Source organism: Bombina bombina, chromosome 3, assembly GCF_027579735.1.
Source record: "Bombina bombina isolate aBomBom1 chromosome 3, aBomBom1.pri, whole genome shotgun sequence".
Taxonomy (NCBI): domain Eukaryota; kingdom Metazoa; phylum Chordata; class Amphibia; order Anura; family Bombinatoridae; genus Bombina; species Bombina bombina.
In genome coordinates, this window is record NC_069501.1 from 41,931,133 (window position 1) to 41,953,702 (window position 22,570).

The following is a 22,570-nucleotide window of genomic DNA, read 5'->3' on the forward strand; positions in this document are numbered from 1 at the left end:
CGTGGCGAAAATGGAGAAATCTTACTCCATTTTCACCTTCCCACAAAATGCAGGCGTTTGCAATGTCTATCTACCTGTCAACCGCAATCCCCCACTGCAATACCTAAGAAAATGTTTAACCCCTAAAACGCCACTCCCGGACCCCGCCACCACCTACATTAAATGTATTACCCCCTAATCTGACCCCCCTACACCACTGCCACCTACATTAAATGTATTACCCCCTAATCTGACCCCCCTACACCACCGCCACCTATATTAAATATATTAACCTCTAATCTGACCCCCCTACACCGCCGCCACCTATATTAAATATATTTCCCCCTAATCTGACCCCCCTACATCACCGCCACCTATATTAAATATATTAACCCCTAATCTGACCCCCCTACATCGCCGCCACCTACATTAAATGTATTACCCCCTAATCTGACCCCCCTACACCGCCGCCACCTACATTAAATGTATTACCCCCTAATCTGACCCCCCTACACCGCCGCCACCTGTATTAAATATATTAACCCCTAATCTGACCCCCCTACACCGCCTCCACCTATATTAAATATATTACCCCCTAATCTGACCCCCCCTACACCGCCGCCACCTATATTAAATATATTAACCCCTAATCTGACCCCCCTACACTGTCACCACCTACATAAAATATATTACCCCCTAAACCTAAGTCTAACCCTAACAACCCCTAACTTTATTATTTAAATAAATCTAAATAATATTAATATTATTAACTAAATTATTCCTATTTAAAACTAAATACTTACCTATAAAATAAACCCTAAGATAGCTACAATATAATTAATAATTACATTGTAGCTATTTTAGGGTTTATATTTATTTTACAGGTAACTTTGTATTTATTTTAACTTGGTACAATAGCTATTAAATAGTTAATAACTATTTAATAGCTACCTAGTTAAAATAATTACAAAATTACCTGTAAAATAAATCCTAACCTAAGTTACAAATACATCTAACACTACACTATCAATAAATTAATTAAATAAACTACAATTATCTAACTAAAATACAATTAAATAAACTAAACTATATTACAAAAAAAACACACTAAATTACAAAAAATAAAAAAATATTACAAAAAGTTTAATCTAATTACACCTAATCTAAGCCCCCTAATAAAATAAAAAGCCCCCAAAAATAATAAAATTTCCCTACCCTAAACTAAATTACAAATAGCCCCTTAAAAAGGCCTTTTGCGGGGCATTGCCCCAGAGTAATCAGCTCTATTACCAGCCCTTAAAAGGTCCTTTTGCGGGGCATTGCCCCAAAGTAATCAGCTCTTTTACCTGTAAAAAAAGAACAATCCCCCCCCCACATAACAACCCACCACCCACACACCCCTACTCTAAAACCCACCTGATCCCCCCTTAAAAAAACTAAGTCTAACCCCCAAGTGTTCCTTACCTGTCCTGAAGACCGGTGGAGAAGGTCCTGTTCCAGGCGATGAAGTCTTCTTCCAAACGGCAACCTCTTCTTCTTCCAGGAACCAGCTGGAGCGGAGGAGTTGAAGACTGTCGATTCTGGAACTGAAGACTGTCGACTCTGGAACTGAAGACTGTCGACTCTGGAACTGAAGACTGTCGACTCTGGAACTGAAGACTTTCGACTCTGGAACTGAAGACTGTCGACTCTGGAACTGAAGACTGTCGACTCTGGAACTGAAGACTGTCGACTCTGGAACTGAAGACCGGCGACGCTGGAACTGAAGATCAGCGACGCTGGAACTGAAGACCACGGAGCCATGGAGCCTGGAGGATCCTCTCCATACGATCTCCGCCGTACACTGAATAGGAATTCAAGGTACTCGATTAAAAATGGCGTCCCATGAATTCCTATTGGCTGATTTGAGCCTTCAAATTCAAATCAGCCAATCGGATGAGAGCTACTGTAATTCTATTGGCTGATTTGAATAGCCAATAGAATAAGAGCTACTGACATTCTATTGACTATTCAAATCAGCCAATAGAATTACAGTAGCTCTTATTCTATTGGCTATTCAAATCAGCCAATAGAATTACAGTAGCTCTCATCCGATTGGCTGATTTGAATTTGAAGGCTCAAATCAGCCAATTGGAATTCAAGGGACACCATTTTTAATCGAGTACCTTGAATTCCTAGTCAGTGCTCCACGGTCTTCAGTTCCAGCGTCAACGGTCTTCAGCTCCGCGGTCATCGGTCTTCAACTTCTCCGCGCCGTCTGGTTCCTGGAAGAAGAAGAAGTTGCCGCTTGGAAGAAGACTTCACCGCCTGGAACAGGACCTTCTCCGCCGGTCTTCAGGACAGGTAAGGACCACTTGGGTTTTTTTTTAAGGGGGCATCGGGTGGGTTTTAGAGTTGGGGTGTGTAGGTGGTGGGTTGTAATGTGGGGGGGATTGTTCTTTTTTTTACAGGTAAAGGAGCTGATTACTTTGGGGCAATGCCCCACAAAAGGCCCTTTTAAGGGCTATTTGTAATTTAGTTTAGGGTAGGGAAATTTTATTATTTTGGGGGGCTTTTTTATTTTATTAGGGGGCTTAGATTAGGTGTAACTAGATTAAACTTCTTGTAATATTTTTTTATTTTTGTAATTTGTTTTTTTTGTAATATAGTTTAGTTTATTTAATGTATTTTAGTTTAGATAATTGTAGTTTATTTAATTAATTTATTGATAGTGTAGTGTTAGGTGTATTTGTAACTTAGGTTAGGATTTATTTTACAGGTAATTTTGTAATTATTTTAACTAGGTAGCTATTAAATAGTTATTAACTATTTAATAGCTAGTGTAGCTAGCTAAAATAAATATATAAATATAAATAAATATAAACCCTAAAATAGCTACAATGTAACTATTAGTTATATTGTAGCTATATTAGGGTTTATTTTATAGGTAAGTATTTAGTTTTAAATAGGATTAATTTATTTAATTATAGTAATTTTATTTAGATTTATTTAAATAATATTTAAGTTAGGGGGTTTTAGGGTTAGACTTAGGTTTAGGGGGTAATACATTTAATATAGGTGGCGGCAGTGTAGGGGGGTCAGATTAGGGGGTAATACATTTAATATAGGTGGCGGCGGGGTCCGGGAGCGGCGGGTTAGGGGTTAATACTAGGATAGGTTTATTGAGGTGTGGGCTATGGCGGTTTAGTGGTTAATAATTAGGCTTATTGCATTGTGGGGGGGTTGTCGGTCTAGGGGTTAATACATTTATTGTTAGGAGTGAGAGGGGGGATTGCAGATAGAGGGGTATACGTATCGGCTATTTTTGGGAGGCGTGTTTTTTTAGGCTCCGGCAGTTTCTAAAGTGCCGTAAGTCACTGGCGTCTCCAGAAATTTGTACTTACGCTTATTTCTGGACATCGCTTTAGCATCTGCCGGCGGGGTATATTGGTGCGAGGTGAAACTACGGGCGGCGCGGGTTACCTCGCTTGCGACGAAAAGTACGCCGTATATCGGATTGCGCCCCTGTTTGCAAAATATTAGCATAACCTGATAGAAAGAAAATATTTATTTTACTGTTTTACCTGCTATATACAGGTAGCCTATAGTACAATAGAAGTATGTGGGTTATGCAACACATGGGGCATTTATAATCAAGCTTTACCCCCTTCAGATATTTTCTATGCAATACCTATCCTTTCTCCTAGAGCAAAAAAAGACTATTTTTTCCTCCAGAAAACAGATATTTACTAGACAACCCCAGTAAGCAACCCCACTATCCTTTTACTGCTTTATTAATATTCTCTATATACACAGTGGATTTAAATAAAAAATTCGGATCAAATATTCCAATTATATGTAAAATGTGTTGTGAAATATGATTAACATATACAGTATGTGTGTATAGATTTAATATCTCCATGAAACTGTATTCCATGATGTTGACTAGTAGCAGAGTTGACTGTGTTCCATCTTACCTAAATAATGTCTCTTAAAATGATATACAAAATATTTTACTAAATCTTCAGCTACAGTAATAGTAACTTTAAAATAAATTGAGATAATTTTACTGCAATTATTTTCTGATTGTTTTTCTCTTTACTTCATTCAACTTAGTGTAAAGAGTCGCCCAGTGAGAATGCCGCCAGGATACCAGACGGAGCTTGTGATTCAGTTGGTGTGGGTAGAGGGGGAGCCTCCACAGCAGATTACCAGCCTTGCCGTTAGTTCTGCCTATGGCCTGTAAGTTAAAATAACATATTGTATCAGTTTGTTTGCTGCTTCAACTGATATTTTCCCCCACAGTCTCTTGGATCAAGAAATAAACGTAAGAATGAAATAAATAAATGTATGTGCATAGAAGAACAGCTGCAAACTTCAATTAAAATTTCTATATTATTGAGGAAAACAGTAATTATCTGCATTAAAGTAAAAGAAACAGTTCCACCAAATCATCTATCTTCATAATGGAACAAATTGGAACAGACCCCATTCAGCTTACTGTGAAAACATATGAATAAATATCTGATGTACAGAATGTTAGGAGGAAAAAGAGACTTTGATATATAGACTGAACATTTTATACTAAAATGGACTTATGGCTTAATGGTCAAAAACTCACTTGCATGGAGAGATATCGTGCAAAATCTTTGGGAGATTTTTTGACCATTCTAGTTTGTGTGAGGTTGTGTGTGTGTGTGTATGAGATTATGTGTGTGCGTGTGAGATTGTATGTATGTATGTAGGTATGTATGTATGGGATTGTGCATGTTTGTGTGTATGAGATTGTGTGTGTATGTGTTCGTGTGTATGTTATTGATTGTGTCTGTGTATGAGATTGTGTATGTATGAGATTGTGTGTGTGTATAATAAATAAATATTAAATTACAAGCATTTCAAAGCACACTGTTTAACAAATATAAAACATCATTGCTTGTGTGTGAGGAGGTCTCATCTTAAAAGTTTCACCAAGGCAGGGCCCACTATCTTAGACTTTGAAAACCTCTTCTCTAGAGGGAAGAACAGCAGATAGAGTGTACCCTGTAAATTTACCTAAATCTGGCCCTGTGCCACTGAACATTTTGTGGACATATATTCTTTGTTTGTTAAATACCCATACATTTATATGGGGCCCGTAAGGCTTCTAATTTATTGATTTGTGGCCCCCATGTGCTAAGAAGTTGGCCATTACTGCCTTAGAGAATAGCACCTCCTTTAAAGACATAGTGGACTGGAAGATTGAATGTTTCCATAGGTGCTTATTTTACCTGGCAAGCTGAGGTAGCATCTGGAGAGGGATTCTAGGAACAGATTCAGTATTGTGTTAAGCTGATTAAAGTTGCTAACAGCTTTTTCTCTTGTAAAGGTGTATCCAGTCCACGGGTTCATCCATTACTTGTGGGATATTCTCCTTCCCAACAGGAAGCTGCAAGAGGACACCCACAGCAGAGCTGTCTATATAGCTCCTCCCCTAACTGCCACCCCCAGTCATTCTCTTGCAAGCTCTCGACAAGAAAGGAAGTATCAAGAGAGATGTGGTGACTTAGTGTAGTTTTTACCTTCAATCAAAAGTTTGTTATTTTTAAACGGTACCGGCGTTGTACTGTTTTACTCTCAGGCAGACATTGGAAGAAGAATTCTGCCTGGAGGTTTGATGATCTTAGCAGTTTGTAACTAAGGTCCATTGCTGTTCTCACACATAACTAAAGAGTATGGAAAGAAAACTTCAGTTGGGGGGACGGTCTGCAGATTGCCTGCTTTGAGGTATGTTCAGTATATTTTTTTCTAGAGAGATGATAAGGTCTAGAAAATGCTGACAGTGCCTGGTATATTTGAGGTAAGCCTGATACAGTGATTTAACAGCAACTGGGATCATGCTTGCAAAAAAGGGTAATATTCATGTTAATACTCATATTACTTAGTGTAAAAACGTTTGCATGTTTTATAGTAAAAACGTTTTTTCTCTGAGGGTGATAAATCTTTATTTGGGGCCTATTTGTCCACATGTCTTGTTAGATCACTCCTAGGAGTACTTTTTTTAAGGCCCTCTGACATTCAGTGCATGGTGGGAGGGGCCTATTTTCGCGCACTTTATGCGCAGCTGATATTCAGACTGAGACATACAGCTTCCCTAAAGGAGTCCTCTGGCATCTAGGACCACTATAGAGGGTGTTTTTCCTGCAAAAATTGTGTTTAAGGGCAGGTAGGGCCACAGCAGAGCTGTGGCAGTGTGTTTGATTGTTTTTTAACGGTTTTTCAGTTTTTCTAATCCGTTTTGGGGCCTAAGGGGTTAATCATCCATTTGCAAGTGGGTGCAATGCTGCTTTAGTCTCTTATACACACTGTAAAAAGTTTGTAGAGTTTACTACTTTTTATCACTGTTTTGCAGTTTATGGGGTAGTTTTTTTTCTCTTAAAGGCACAGTACTGTTTTTGTTTAATTGCTTTTTCACATTTATTAAAGTGTTTTCCAAGCTTGCTGGTCTCATTACTAGTCTGTTAAACATGTCTGACATAGAGGAAACTCCTTGTTCATTATGTTTAGAAGCCATTGTAGAACCCCCTCTTAGAATGTGTGCCAAATGCACTGACCTTTCTATAAGTTATAAAGACCATATTATGGGTTTTAAGGATTTATCACCAGAGGTTTCTCAGACTGACAAAAGGGAGGTTAAACCTCATAGCTCTCCCAATGTGTCAGAACCTATATCTCCCGCACAAGTGACGCCAAGTACATCTGGCGCGTCCAATGCGTTTACCTTAAAAGACATGGCGGCAGTTATGAATCATACCCTCACAGAGGTATTGTCGAAACTACCAGGGTTACAAGGAAAGCGAGACAGCTCTGGGGCTAGAACAAATGCAGAGCTTTCTGACGCTTTAGTAGCTATGTCTGATATACCCTCACAATGTACAGAAGCCGAAGCAGGAGAGCTTCTATCTGTGGGTGACTTCTCTGATTCAGGGAAGGCGTTACTTCAGTTTGACTCTGAAATGACAGCATTTAAATTTAAGCTTGAACACCTCCGCTTGTTGCTCAGGGAGGTTTTAGCAACTCTGGATGACTGTGACACCATTGTAGTCCCAGAGAAATTGTGTAAATGGACAAATACTTTGCAGTGCCTGTTTACACTGATGTTTTTCCAATCCCTAAGAGGTTTTCAGAAATTATTACGAAGGAATGGGATAGACCAGGTGTACCATTCTCTCCCCCTCCTGCGTTTAAAAAGATGTTTCCCATAGATGCCGCTACACGGGACTCGTGGCAGACGGTCCCTAAGGTGGAGGGAGCAGTATCTACCCTAGCTAAGCGTACAACTATCCCCCTCGAGGACAGTTGTGCTTTCCTAGATCCAATGGATAAAAAATTAGAGGGTTTCCTTAAGAAAATCTTTATACAACAAGGTTTTATTCTCCAGCCTCTTGCATGCATTGCCCCAGTCACTGCTGCAGCGGCTTTCTGGTTCGAGTCTCTTGAAGAGGCTCTACAGGTGGAGACCCCGTTGGATGATATCCTAGACAGGCTTAAAGCTCTTAAGTTAGCCAATTCATTTATTTCTGATGCCGTTTTTCATTTAACTAAGTTAACGGCTAAGAATTCAGGCGCGTATGACGCTATGGCTTAAATCCTGGTCAGCTGACGTTACTTCAAAGTCTAAGCTTCTCAACATCACCTTCAAAGGGCAGACCCTATTCGGGCCTGGACTGAAGGAGATCATTTCTGATATTACTGGAGGGAAAGGCCACGCCCTTCCCCAGGATAGGTCCAACAAATTAAGGACCAAACAGACTAATTTTTGTTCCTTTCGGAACTTCAAGAGTGGCGCAGCTTCAACTTCCTCTACTGCAAAACAAGAAGGAAATTTTGCCCAGTCCAAGCCAGTCTGGAGACCTAACCAGGCTTGGAGCAAGGGAAAGCAGGCCAAAAAACCTGCTGCTGCCTCTAAGACAGCATGAAGGATTAGCCCCCGATCCGGGACCGGATCTAGTTAGGGGCAGACTTTCTCTCTTCGCCCAGGCTTGGGCAAGAGACGTCCAGGATCCATGGGCTCTGGAGATTGTTTACCAGGGATATCTTCTGGATTTCAAAGCCTCATCCCCAAAAGGGAGATTTCATCTCTCACAATTATCTGCAAACCAGATAAAGAGAGAGGCATTCTTACGTTGTGTTCAAGAACTTCTGGTCATGGGAGTGATCCACCCAGTTCCAAGGGAGGAACAGGGGCAAGGATTCTATTCAAATCTGTTTGTAGTTCCCAAAAAAGAGGGAACTTTCAGACCAATCTTGTATCTCAAGATCCTAAACAAATTTCTCAGGGTCCCATCCTTCAAGACGGAGACTATTCGAACCATCCTACCTTTGATCCGTGGACTTAAAGGATGCTTATCTCCACATTCCGATACACAGAGATCATCATCGGTTTCTCAGGTTTGCCTTCCTAGACGGGCATTACCAGTTTGTGGCTCTTCCCTTCGGGTTAGCCACGGCACCAAGAATCTTTACGAAGGTTCTAGGGTCCCTACTGGCGGTTCTAAGGCCACGGGGCATAGCGGTGGTCCCTTACCTAGACGACATTCTGATACAGGCGTCGACTTTTCAAATCGCCAAGTCCCATACGGACATTGTTCTGATCTTTCTGAGGTCTCACGGGTGGAGGGTGAACGAAGAAAAGAGTTCTCTCTCCCCTCTCACAAGAGTTTCCTTCCTAGGAATTTTGATAGATTCAGTAGAAATGAAGATTTTTCTGACAGAGGTCAGGTTGTCAAAGCTTATAACTTCCTGCCGTGCTCTTTATTCCAATTCTCAGCCGTCAGTTGCTCAGTGTATGGAAGTAATCGGCTTAATGGTAGCAGCAATGGACATAGTTCCGTTTGCCCGCCTACATCTCAGACCACTGCAACTTTGCATGCTCAATCAGTGGAATGGGGATTACACAGATTTGTCCCCTCTGCTAAATCTGGATCTAGAGACCAGAGATTCTCTTCTCTGGTGGCTATCTCGGGTCCATCTGTCCAGGGGAATGAGCTTCCGCAGGCCAGAATGGACTATAGTGACGACAGATGCCAGCCTTCTGGGCTGGGGCACAGTCTGGAACTCCCTGAAGGCTCAGGGTTCGTGGACTCAGGAGGAAGCCCTCCTTCCGATAAACATTCTGGAACTAAGAGCGATATTCAATGCTCTTTAGGCTTGGCCTCAGCTAGCTGCGGTCAGGTTAATCAGATTTCAGTCAGACAATATCACGACTGTAGCCTATATCAACCATCAGGGGGGTACAAAGAGCCCCCTGGCGATGTTGGAGGTTTCAATGATAATTCTATGAGCAGAGGTTCACTCTTGCCATCTCTCAGCTATCCATATCCCAGGAGTAGAGAACTGAGAGGCAGATTTTTTAAGTCGGCAGACTTTTCATCCGGGGGAGTGGGAACTCCATCCGGAGGTATTTGCCCAGTTGATTCAACTATGGGGCAAACCAGAAGCCAAGCTTCCTTGTTACGGGTCCAGGTCCAGGGATCCCAAGGCAGCGCTGATAGATGCTCTAGCAGCGCCCTCGTCCTTCAACCTGGCTTATGTGTTTCCACCGTTTCCTCTGCTCCCTCGTCTGATTGCCAAGATCAAGCAGGAGAGAGCTTCAGTGATTTTGATAGCTCCTGCGTGGCCACGCAGGACTTGGTATGCGGATCTGGTGGACATGTCATCCTTTCCACCATGGACTCTGCCGCTGAGACAGGACCTTCTACTTCAAGGTCCTTTCAAACATCCAAATCTAATTTCTCTGCGTCTGACTGCTTGGAGATTGAACGCTTGATTCTATCAAAGCGTGATTTTTCCGAGTCGGTCATTGATACCTTAATTCAGGCTCGAAAGCCTGTCACCAGGAAAATCTATCATAAGATATGGTGTAAATATCTTCATTGGTGTGAATCCAAAGGTTACTCATGGAGTAAAGTCAGGATTCCTAGAATCTTATCCTTTCTCCAGGAGGGATTGGAGAAAGGATTGCCTGCTAGTTCCTTAAAGGGACAGATTTCTGCTCTGTCTATTCTTTTGCACAAACGTCTGGCTGAGGTTCCAGACGTTCAGGCGTTTTGTCAGGCTTTAGTTAGAATTAAGCCTGTGTTTAAACCTGTTGCTCTGCCATGGAGTTTAAATTTAGTTCTTAAGGTTCTTCAAGGGGTTCCGTTTGAACCTCTGCATTCCATAGATATTAGACTTTTGTCTTGGAAAGTTCTGTTTCTAGTAGCTATCTCCTCGGCTCAAAGAGTTTCGGAGTTATCTGCTTTACAGTGTGATTCCCCTTATCTGATTTTCTATGCAGATAAGGTAGTTTTGCGTACCAAACCTGGGTTTCTTCCTAAGGTAGTATCTAATAAGAACATCAATCAGGAGATTGTTGTTCCTTCATTATGTCCTAATCCTTCCTCAAAGAAGGAACGTCTTTTACACAATCTTGATGTGGTTCGTGCTTTAAAGTTTTATTTACAAGCTACGAAGGATTTTCATCAAACATCTGCTTTGTTTGTTGTTTACTCTGGACAGAGGAGAGGCCAAAAGGCTTCGGCAACTTCTCTTTCTTTTTGGCTAAGAAGTATAATACGCTTAGCTTATGAGACTGCTGGCCAGCAGCCTCCTGAAAGAATTACAGCTCATTCCACTAGAGCGGTAGCTTCCACATGGGCTTTTAAAAATGAGGCCTCTGTTGAACAGATTTGTAAGGCGGCGACTTGGTCTTCGCTTCATACTTTTTCTAAATTCTACAAATTCGATACTTTTGCTTCTTCGGAGGCTATTTTTGGGAGAAAGGTCTTACAGGCAGTGGTGCCTTCCGTTTAAGGTCCTGCCTTGTCCCTCCCTTCATCCGTGTCCTAAAGCTTTGGTATTGGTATCCCACAAGTAATGGATGAACCCGTGGACTGGATACACCTTTACAAGAGAAAACAAAATTTATGCTTACCTGATAAATTTATTTCTCTTGTGGTGTATCCAGTCCACGGCCTGCCCTGTCATTTTAAGGCAGGTGTTTTTTATTTTTAAACTACAGTCACCACTGCACCCTATAGTTTCTCCTTTTTTCTTGCTTGTCTTCGGTCGAATGACTGGGGGTGGCAGTTAGGGGAGGAGCTATATAGACAGCTCTGCTGTGGGTGTCCTCTTGCAGCTTCCTGTTGGGAAGGAGAATATCGCACAAGTAATGGATGAACCCGTGGACTGGATACACCACAAGAGAAATAAATGTATCAGGTAAGCATAAATTTTGTTATTTGTGATGCAGCAATGGAAATGGGGCGCAATCCGATATAGATCGTAGTTTGCGGCGCAAACGAGGGAACCCGCATCGCCCGCAGTTTCAGCTCGCAACTCGAGCTATCCCATATACTGCGCCGTCAGATGCTAACGTGCCGTAAGTCTGACAAACCAGCGATGTCCAGAAATCTGCGCAAGTACAAATTTCTGGCGTCGCCAGTGACTTGCGGCACGTTAGAAACTGCCAGCGCCTACAAAACCTGACTAAAGTCTAAATCACCCGCACTGTCTAACACGCCTCCCTAACATAGCCCGACATGTCTAACCCTCTATCCGCTATCCCCCCTCACTAGCCTAACCATAAAATATGTATTAACCCCTAAACCGCCGCTCCCGGAGCCCGCCGCAACCTAATAAAATTATTAACCCCTAAACCGCCGCCAGCTATACTAAATCTATAACCCCCTAAAGTGAGCCCCTAACACCGCCGCCATCTACCTTACCTACCCCGTAAAGTGAGCCCCTACCCCGCCGCTATCTATTGTAAAATTATTAACCCCTAATCTAATCCCCCTACCCCGCCGCCAGCTATATTAACTATATTAACCCTAATTATATTAGGGTTAATATAGTTAATATAGTTATTATATTATATATATTAACTATATTAACCCTAATTATATTAGGGTTAATATAGTTAATATCGTTATTATATTATATATATATAAAGTATAATAACCCTATCTAACTCTAACATCCCTAACTAAACTCTTATTAAAATAAATCTAATATTAATATTATTAATTAAAATATTCCTATTTAAATCTAAATACTTACCTATAAAATAAATCCTAAGATAGCTACAATATAATTAATAATTACATTATAGCTATGTTAGGGTTTATATTTATTTTACAGGTAAATTGTTAATTATTTTAACTAGGTATAATAGCTATTACATAGTTATTACCTATTTAATAGCTACCTAGTTAAAATAATTACCCAATTACCTGTAAAATAAATCCTAACCTAAGTTACAAATACACCTACACTATCAATAAATTAAATAAACTACAAATATCTTTCTAAAAATACAATTAAATAAACTAAACTAAATTACAAAAAAAAACAAACACTAAATTACAAAAAATAAAAAAAAGATTACAAGATTTTTAAGCTAATTACACCTATTCTAAGCCCCCTAATAAAAATAATAAACCCCCAAAATAAAAAAAAATCCCTACCCTATTCTAAATTAAAAACAGTTCAAAGCTCTTTTACCTTACCAGCCCTTAAAAGGGCCTTTTGTGGGGGCATGCCCCAAAGAAAACTGCTCTTTTGCCTGCAAAAAAACCCACAATACCACCCCCCAACATTACAACCCACCACCCACATACCCCTAATCTAACCCAAACCCCCCTTAAATAATCCTAACACTACCCCCCTGAAGATCTCCCTACCTTGTCTTCACCCCGCCGGGCAGAACTCCTCATCAGATCCGGGCGATGTCTTCCAGCAAGCGGCAGGGAAGTCTTCTTCCATCCGGGCGATGTCTTGAAGCAAGCGGCAGAGAGTCTTCTTCCATCGGCGATGTCTTCAAGCAAATCGGCATCTTCAATCTTCTTCCTTCGCTCCTCCGCCGCGGAGCATCCTTCCGGCACGACGACTTCCCGATGAATGAGGTTCCTTTAAATGACGTCATCCAAGATGGCGTCCGTCGAATTCCGATTGGCTGATAGGATTCTATCAGCCAATCGGAATTAAGGTAGAAAAATCTGATTGGCTGATTGAATCAGCCAATCAGATTCAAGTTCAATCCGATTGGCTGAACCAATCAGCCAATCGGATTGAACTTGAATCTGATTGGCTGATTGAATCAGCCAATCAGATTTTTCTACCTTAATTCCGATTGGCTGATAGAATCCTATCAGCCAATCGGAATTCGACGGACGCCATCTTGGATGACGTCATTTAAAGGAACCTCATTCGTCGGGAAGTCGTCGTGCCGGAAGGATGCTCCGCGGCGGAGGAGCGAAGGAAGAAGATTGAAGATGCCGATTTGCTTGAAGACATCGCCGATGGAAGAAGACTCTCTGCCGCTTGCTTCAAGACATCGCCCGGATGGAAGAAGACTTCACTGCCGCTTGCTGGAAGACATCGCCCGGATCGGATGAGGAGTTCTGCCCAGCGGGGTGAAGACAAGGTAGGGAGGTCTTCAGGGGGGTAGTGTTAGGTTTATTTAAGGGGGGTTTGGGTTAGATTAGGGGTATGTGGGTGGTGGGTTGTAATGTTGGAGGGTGGTATTGTGGGTTTTTTTGCAGGCAAAAGAGCAGTTTTCTTTGGGGCATGCCCCCACAAAAGGCCCTTTTAAGGGCTGGTAAGGTAAAAGAGCTTTGAACTGTTTTTAATTTAGAATAGGGTAGGGAATTTTTTTTATTTTGGGGGTTTATTATTTTATTAGGGGGCTTAGAATAGGTGTAATTAGCTTAAAAATCTTGTAATCTTTTTTTTATTTTTTGTAATTTAGTGGGGGGTTTTTTTGTAATTTAGTTTAGTTTATTTAATTGTATTTTTAGAAAGATATTTGTAGTTTATTTAATTTATTGATAGTGTAGGTGTATTTGTAACTTAGGTTAGGATTTATTTTACAGGTAATTGGGTAATTATTTTAACTAGGTAGCTATTAAATAGGTAATAACTATTTATTAGCTATTATATCTAGTTAAAATAATTAACAATTTACCTGTAAAATAAATATAAACCCTAACATAGCTATAATGTAATTATTAATTACATTGTAGCTATCTTAGGGTTTATTTTATAGGTAAGTATTTAGATTTAAATAGGAATATTATAGTTTATAATATGAATTAGATTTATTTAATAAGAATTTAGTTAGGGGTGTTAGGGTTAGATAGAGTTAATATAGTTTATATAAATACTATAGTAACTATATTAACTATATTAACCCTAATATAATTAGGGTTAATATAGTTAATATATATAATGTAATAACTATATTATCTATAATATACTTAGGGTTAATATAGATAATATAGCTGGCGGCAGGGTAGGTAGATTAAATTAGGGGTTAATAATTTTAATATAGATGGCGGCGGTGTAAGGGGTTCACATTAGGGGATAGATCAGTTAGATGGTGGCGGTTTTAGGGGCTCACAGTAGGGGGTTAGTTTATGTAGATGGCGACGGTTTAGGGGTTAAATACTTTATTATGGATTGCGGCGGGGGATCGCTGTTGACAGGGAGATAGACATTGCGCATGCGTTAGGTGTTAGGTTTATTTTAGCAGATCGCGGTTGACAGGGAGATAGACATTGCGCATGCGTTAGGTGTTAGGTTTATTTTAGCAGCCAGTTTAGGGAGTTACGGGGCTCCAATAGTCAGCGTAAGGCTTCTTACGGCTGCTTTTTGTGGCAAGGTGAAAATGGAGTAAGATTTCTCCATTTTCGCCATGTAAGTCCTTACGCTGTATATTGGATACCAAACTGCGCGGGTTTGGTATACCTGCCTATGGCCCAAAAAACTACGGGCGACGGCAGAAATATACGCGCGTAACTTCTAGGTTACGCCGTATATAGGATACCAAACCCGCGCAAATATTGGCGTCGCCAGCTTTTGCGGGCGACAATTTTTATCGGATGGACCCCCTGGTTAGCATTAATGTGAAAAGTACTGCTATGTCTGTAGTAGGTAGACATAGCTAATATCCGATTGTCCGTCTGCAGAGACCAGACGTAAGTCTGATAATGCGAATGGTGCACCTCATTAGACATGTGGGGTTATCTCCTGTTTGTCATTTGTTTGAGATCTTTCCCAGTTTTTTGTAAGATAGGGCTCCATTTGGCTGGTCCTGCGGGCAGGCCTGTGTCTTTTGGGCGTTAACCTTAGGGTTGCCTTATATATTATTTTGTATACGATGGGATGTCTTTTATTTGTGTTTGCTTCCTTCGGGAACCATCTGGGATCAATACTCCTTGTTACTTCTTCGGAAGTTGTTTGGACATGTTAGTCATATGTTTAATAATGTCTTTCCTTTTCTTCTGTTAAGTGTGATCAGTCCACGGGTCATCATTACTTCTGGGATATTACTCCTCCCCAACAGGAAGTGCAAGAGGATTCACCCAGCAGAGCTGCATATAGCTCCTCCCCTCTACGTCACTCCCAGTCATTCTCTTGCACCCAACGACTAGATAGGATGTGTGAGAGGACTATGGTGATTATACTTAGTTTTATATCTTCAATCAAAAGTTTGTTATTTTAAAATAGCACCGGAGTGTGTTATTACCTCTCTGGCAGAGTTTGAAGAAGAATCTACCAGAGTTTTGCTATGATTTTAGCCGGAGTAGTTAAGATCATATTGCTGTTCTCGGCCATCTGAGGAGTGAAGTAAACTTCAGATCAGGGGACAGCGGGCAGATGAATCTGCATAGAGGTATGTAGCAGTTTTTATTTTCTGACAATGGAATTGATGAGAAAATCCTGCCATACCGATATAATGTCATGTATGTATACTTTACACTTCAGTATTCTGGGGAATGGTACTTCACTAGAATTACACTGTAAGAAATACATAAAGCTGTTTAATAACTAGAAAGATTATGTTTAACGTTTTTGCTGGAATGTAAAATCGTTTTCATTTGCTGAGGTACTGTGTGAATAAATGTTTGGGCACTATTTTTCCACTTGGCAGTTGCTTAATCTGTTTTTCTGACAGTTTCTGTTCTCTCTCACTGCTGTGTGTGAGGGGGAGGGGCCGTTTTTTGGCGCTTTTACTATGCATCAAATATTTCAGTCAGCAACTCATTGTATTCCCTGCATGATCTGGTTCATCTCTACAGAGCTCAGGGGTCTTCAAAACTTATTTTGAGGGAGGTAATTTCTCTCAGCAGAGCTGTGAGAATTATAGTTTGACTGAGATAAAAAACGTTTATTCTGTAATTTGTTTCCTGCTTTCAGAATTTGTTATCTTTGCTAATGGGATTAAACCTTTGCTAAAGTTGTGTTGTTTACAAGGATTGAGGCTATAACTGTTTCAATTTATTAATTTTCAACTGTCATAGATCTTCTGTGCTTCTTAAGGGCACAGTACATTTTAATATTATTCTAATTGAATTGTATTTCCAAGTTGCAAGTTTATTTGCTAGTGTGTTAAACATGTCTGATTCAGAGGATGATACCTGTGTCATTTGTTGCAATGCCAAAGTGGAGCCCAATAGAAATTTATGTACTAACTGTATTGATGCTACTTTAAATAAAAGTCAATCTGTACAAATTGAACAAATTTCACCAAACAACGAGGGGAGAGTTATGCCGACTAACTCGCCTCACGTGTCAGTACCTACATCTCCCGCTCAGAGGGAGGTGCGTGATATTGTAGCGCCGAGTACATCTGGGCGGCCATTACAAATCACATTACAGGATATGGCTACTGTTATGACTGAGGTTTTGGCTAAATTACCAGAACTAAGAGGTAAGCGTGATCACTCTGGGGTGAGAACAGAGTGCGCTGATAATATTAGGGCCATGTCAGACACTGCATCACAGGTGGCAGAACATGAGGACGGAGAACTTCATTCTGTGGGTGACGGTTCTGATCCAAACAGACTGGATTCAGATATTTCAAATTTTAAATTTAAACTGGAAAACCTCCGTGTATTACTAGGGGAGGTGTTAGCGGCTCTGAATGATTGTAACACAGTTGCAATACCAGAGAAAATGTGTAGGTTGGATAAATATTTTGCGGTACCGACGAGTACTGAGGTTTTTCCTATACCTAAGAGACTTACTGAAATTGTTACTAAGGAGTGGGATAGACCCGGTGTGCCGTTCTCACCCCCTCCGATATTTAGAAAAATGTTTCCAATAGACGCCACCACAAGGGACTTATGGCAAACGGTCCCTAAGGTGGAGGGAGCAGTTTCTACCTTAGCTAAGCGTACCACTATCCCGGTGGAGGATAGCTGTGCTTTTTCAGATCCAATGGATAAAAAGTTAGAGGGTTACCTTAAGAAAATGTTTGTTCAACAAGGTTTTATATTGCAACCCCTTGCATGCATTGCGCCGATCACGGCTGCAGCGGCATTCTGGATTGAGTCTCTGGAAGAGAACATTGGTTCAGCTACTCTGGACGACATTACGGACAGGCTTAGAGTCCTTAAACTAGCTAATTCATTCATTTCGGAGGCCGTAGTACATCTTACTAAACTTACGGCGAAGAATTCAGGATTCGCCATTCAGGCACGCAGGGCGCTGTGGCTAAAATCCTGGTCAGCTGATGTTACTTCTAAGTCTAAATTGCTTAATATACCTTTCAAAGGGCAGACCTTATTCGGGCCCGGGTTGAAAGAGATTATCGCTGACATTACAGGAGGTAAAGGCCATGCCCTGCCTCAGGACAAAGCCAAAGCCAAGACTAGACAGTCTAATTTTCGTTCCTTTCATAATTTCAAAGCAGGAGCAGCATCAACTTCCTCTGCACCAAAACAGGAAGGAGCTGTTGCTCGCTACAGACAAGGCTGGAAACCTAACCAGTCCTGGAACAAGGGCAAGCAGACTAGGAAACCTGCTGCTGCCCCTAAAACAGCATGAATTGAGGGCCCCCGATCCGGGATCGGATCTAGTGGGGGGCAGACTTTCTCTCTTCGCCCAGGCTTGGGCAAGAGATGTTCAGGATCCCTGGGCGCTAGAGATAATATCTCAGGGATACCTTCTGGACTTCAAATACTCTCCTCCAAGAGAGAGATTTCATCTGTCAAGATTGTCAACAATCCAGACAAAGAAAGAGGCGTTTCTACGCTGCGTACAAGAGCTCTTGTTAATGGGAGTAATCCATCCAGTTCCACGATCGGAACAGGGACAGGGGTTTTACTCAAATCTGTTTGTGGTTCCCAAAAAAGAGGGAACTTTCAGACCAATCCTGGACTTAAAGATCCTAAACAAATTCCTAAGAGTTCCATCGTTCAAGATGGAGACTATTCGGACAATTTTACCTATGATCCAAGAGGGTCAATACATGACCACTGTAGATTTAAAAGATGCTTACCTTCACATACCGATTCACAAAGATCATTATCGGTACCTAAGGTTTGCCTTCCTAGACAGGCATTACCAGTTTGTGGCTCTTCCATTCGGATTGGCTACAGCTCCAAGAATCTTCACAAAGGTTCTGGGTGCTCTTCTGGCGGTACTAAGACCGCGGGGAATCTCGGTAGCTCCATACCTAGACAACATTCTGATACAAGCTTCAAGCTTTCAAACTGCCAAGTCTCATACAGAGTTAGTGCTGGCATTTCTAAGGTCACATGGATGGAAGGTGAACGAAAAGAAAAGTTCACTCGTTCCACTCACAAGAGTTCCCTTCCTGGGGACTCTTATAGATTCTGTAGAAATGAAGATTTACCTGACAGAGGACAGGCTAACAAGACTTCAAAGTGCTTGCCGCACCCTTCATTCCATTCAACACCCGTCAGTGGCTCAATGCATGGAGGTAATCGGCTTAATGGTAGCGGCAATGGACATAGTACCCTTTGCACGCTTACACCTCAGACCACTGCAACTGTGCATGCTAAGTCAGTGGAATGGGGATTACTCAGACTTATCCCCTTCTCTGAATCTGGATCAAGAGACCAGAAATTCTCTTCTATGGTGGCTTTCTCGGCCACATCTGTCCAGGGGGATGCCATTCAGCAGACCAGACTGGACAATTGTAACAACAGACGCCAGCCTTCTAGGTTGGGGTGCCGTCTGGAATTCTCTGAAGGCTCAGGGACAATGGAGTCAGGAGGAGAGTCTCCTGCCAATAAACATTCTGGAATTGAGAGCAGTTCTCAATGCCCTCCTGGCTTGGCCCCAGTTGACAACTCGGGGGTTCATCAGGTTTCAGTCGGACAACATCACGACTGTAGCTTACATCAACCATCAGGGAGGGACAAGAAGCTCCCTAGCTATGATGGAAGTATCAAAGATAATTTGCTGGGCAGAGTCTCACTCTTGCCACCTGTCAGCAATCCACATCCCGGGAGTGGAGAACTGGGAGGCGGATTTCTTAAGTCGTCAGACTTTTCATCCGGGGGAGTGGGAACTTCATCCGGAGGTCTTTGCCCAAATACTTCGACGTTGGGGCAAACCAGAGATAGATCTCATGGCGTCTCGACAGAACGCCAAGCTTCCTCGTTACGGGTCCAGATCCAGGGATCCAGGAGCAGTCCTGATAGATGCTCTGACAGCACCTTGGGACTTCAGGATGGCTTACGTGTTTCCACCCTTCCCGTTGCTTCCTCGATTGATTGCCAGAATCAAACAAGAGAGAGCATCAGTGATTCTAATAGCACCTGCGTGGCCACGCAGGACTTGGTATGCAGACCTGGTGGACATGTCATCCTGTCCACCTTGGTCTCTACCTCTGAAACAGGACCTTCTGATACAGGGTCCCTTCAAACATCAAAATCTAACTTCTCTGAAGCTGACTGCTTGGAAATTGAACGCTTGATTTTATCAAGACGTGGATTTTCTGAGTCAGTTATTGATACCTTAATACAGGCTAGGAAACCTGTTACCAGAAAGATTTACCATAAGATATGGCGTAAATACCTATATTGGTGTGAATCCAAAGGTTACTCTTGGAGTAAGGTTAGGATTCCTAGGATATTGTCTTTTCTACAAGAAGGTTTAGAAAAGGGTTTATCTGCTAGTTCATTAAAGGGACAGATCTCAGCTCTGTCCATTCTGTTACACAAACGTCTGTCAGAAGTTCCTGACGTCCAGGCTTTTTGTCAGGCTTTGGCCAGAATTAAGCCTGTGTTTAAAACTGTTGCTCCACCATGGAGTTTAAACCTTGTTCTTAATGTTTTACGGGGCGTTCCGTTTGAACCCCTTCATTCCATTGATATAAAGTTGTTATCTTGGAAAGTTCTATTTTTAATGGCTATTTCCTCGGCTCGAAGAGTCTCTGAATTATCAGCCTTACATTGTGATTCTCCTTATTTGATTTTTCATTCGGATAAGGTAGTCCTGCGTACTAAACCTGGGTTCTTACCTAAGGTAGTTACTAACAGGAATATCAATCAAGAGATTGTTGTTCCTTCTTTATGCCCAAATCCTTCTTCAAAGAAGGAACGTCTACTGCACAACCTGGATGTAGTCCGTGCTCTAAAATTTTACTTACAGGCAACTAAGGAATTTTGACAAACGTCTTCTCTGTTTGTCATTTACTCTGGGCAGAGGAGAGGTCAAAAAGCTTCCGCTACCTCTCTTTCTTTTTGGCTTCGTAGCATAATTCGTTTAGCTTATGAGACTGCTGGACAGCAGCCTCCTGAAAGAATTACAGCTCATTCTACTAGAGCTGTGGCTTCCACTTGGGCCTTCAAGAATGAGGCCTCTGTTGAACAGATTTGCAAGGCTGCAACTTGGTCTTCGCTTCATACTTTTTCCAAATTTTACAAATTTGACACTTTTGCTTCATCGGAGGCTATTTTTGGGAGAAAGGTTCTTCAGGCAGTGGTTCCTTCTGTATAAAGAGCCTGCCTATCCCTCCCGTCATCCGTGTACTTTTGCTTTGGTATTGGTATCCCAGAAGTAATGATGACCCGTGGACTGATCACACTTAACAGAAGAAAACATAATTTATGCTTACCTGATAAATTCCTTTCTTCTGTAGTGTGATCAGTCCACGGCCCGCCCTGTTTTTAAGGCAGGTAAATATTTTTTAATTTATACTCCAGTCACCACTTCACCCTTGGCTTTTCCTTTCTCGTTGGTCCTTGGTCGAATGACTGGGAGTGACGTAGAGGGGAGGAGCTATATGCAGCTCTGCTGGGTGAATCCTCTTGCACTTCCTGTTGGGGAGGAGTAATATCCCAGAAGTAATGATGACCCGTGGACTGATCACACTACAGAAGAAAGGAATTTATCAGGTAAGCATAAATTATGTTTTTTCCCCTATGTGGGAGAATTTATGCAGCTTGCCGGTTAGGACCCTGAGTACAGGCTGCTTCTGTCGGATTCGTTTGGTTTTGTGGCTGTTCAGACACATGGCGCAGTTTCTGCTGGATCGGTAGTAGCACTGCGTGCTCAAATTATCATTGTGTTTTATGTTCAACTAAGCATTCGAGAGGACCTATGGGTTCACGAGGCGGGAAAGGATTGTTGCAGTCCTTATAGCCATAAGTCATGGATGACCGGGCAGGGGATTGTTCCACTGTGTCACTTTATCTGACATCTGATTTCATCAGAACCTGGAGTTCCTCCTCCACTACTTGAGTGGTTTGGCCTTCAGTTTTTAGGCTCCTGGATGGTCCTATAGGGCTTGATCCAACAGCTTGGATAGCTGTCCAGCTTGCGGAAGGTTTTGTATTTTGAAGCCTATTGCAGCTTTTGGCACCTTTAAAGGGGTGCGTATCAGTTGTTTCTAGTATTTCTAGATATGGCTCTTAGTCTAGGCCGCGTAAGGTCTGTCTGATTTATGAGACTTTGGGTCTTCTTCCATTGTACTGGGTGTGTTAGATCTCCTTTTGGGGATCTGTGTTCCGGACGTTGGTTTATCCCGGTGGGGACTTGTTTATTACGGGTTTTCCCAGAGCTGGGAAGGTTTAGCTCCTTTTCTCTCCCCTGTGTCCTCTGCCTGTGTGGAGGTGATGGGGAGACTAGCCCTGCTAGTAGGGTTTTGGGAACTATGAGGTATCCCCTCTGTTGTCCTGTGGCCTGTGAAGTCTCTTCATTTGACTTCTAGCCTTGCTCCTTGGAGAGTGACTTTAGCTACGGGTGGTTCCTTCATTTGGTCGGAGCTTTCGAATTCTCTGCGCTGTCCGGATTTTCTGGATATGCTCCATCCCTTTTGTCTGGCTTTTTGGCTAGTCGGGGTGTTTAGTTCCAGGGTATAGTTGCCTGAACTATTAGGTACCCAAACCTGTTTTCTCCAACATTGGTGTGTCCGGTCCACGGCGTCATCCATAACTTGTGGGAATATCTCTTCCCCAACAGGAAATGGCAAAGAGTACAGCAAAAGCTGTCCATATAGTCCCTCCTAGGCTCCGCCCACCCCAGTCATTCTCTTTGCCGTTGCACAGGCAGCATCTCCACGGAGATGGTGAAGAGTATGTAGTGTTTAGTTGTAGTTTTTTATTCTACTATCAAGAGTTTGTTATTTTAAAATAGTGCTGGTATGTACTATTTACTCTGAAACAGAAAAAGATGTTCTGTTTGTGAGAGGAGTATGATTTTAGCAGCAGTAACTAAAATCGGTTTCTGTTCCCACACAGGACTGTTGAGATGACATAACTTCAGTTGGGGGGAACAGTTGGCAGACTTTTCTGCTTAAGGTATGACTAGCCATATTTCTAACAAGACTGTGTAA

At 41.9% G+C, this 22,570-nt stretch overlaps 1 protein-coding gene across 1 annotated transcript in view; it reads left to right on the forward strand.

The window, feature by feature from the left end:
- STXBP5L (syntaxin binding protein 5L) overlaps positions 1 to 22,570 on the forward strand; it is a 1,275,950-nt gene that overhangs the window by 967,050 nt on the left and 286,330 nt on the right. Inside the window, exon 17 of the mRNA XM_053705139.1 lies at positions 4,075 to 4,200. Coding sequence (XP_053561114.1) covers positions 4,075 to 4,200 — 126 coding nt within the window. The remainder of the gene's footprint in view (positions 1 to 4,074; positions 4,201 to 22,570) is intronic.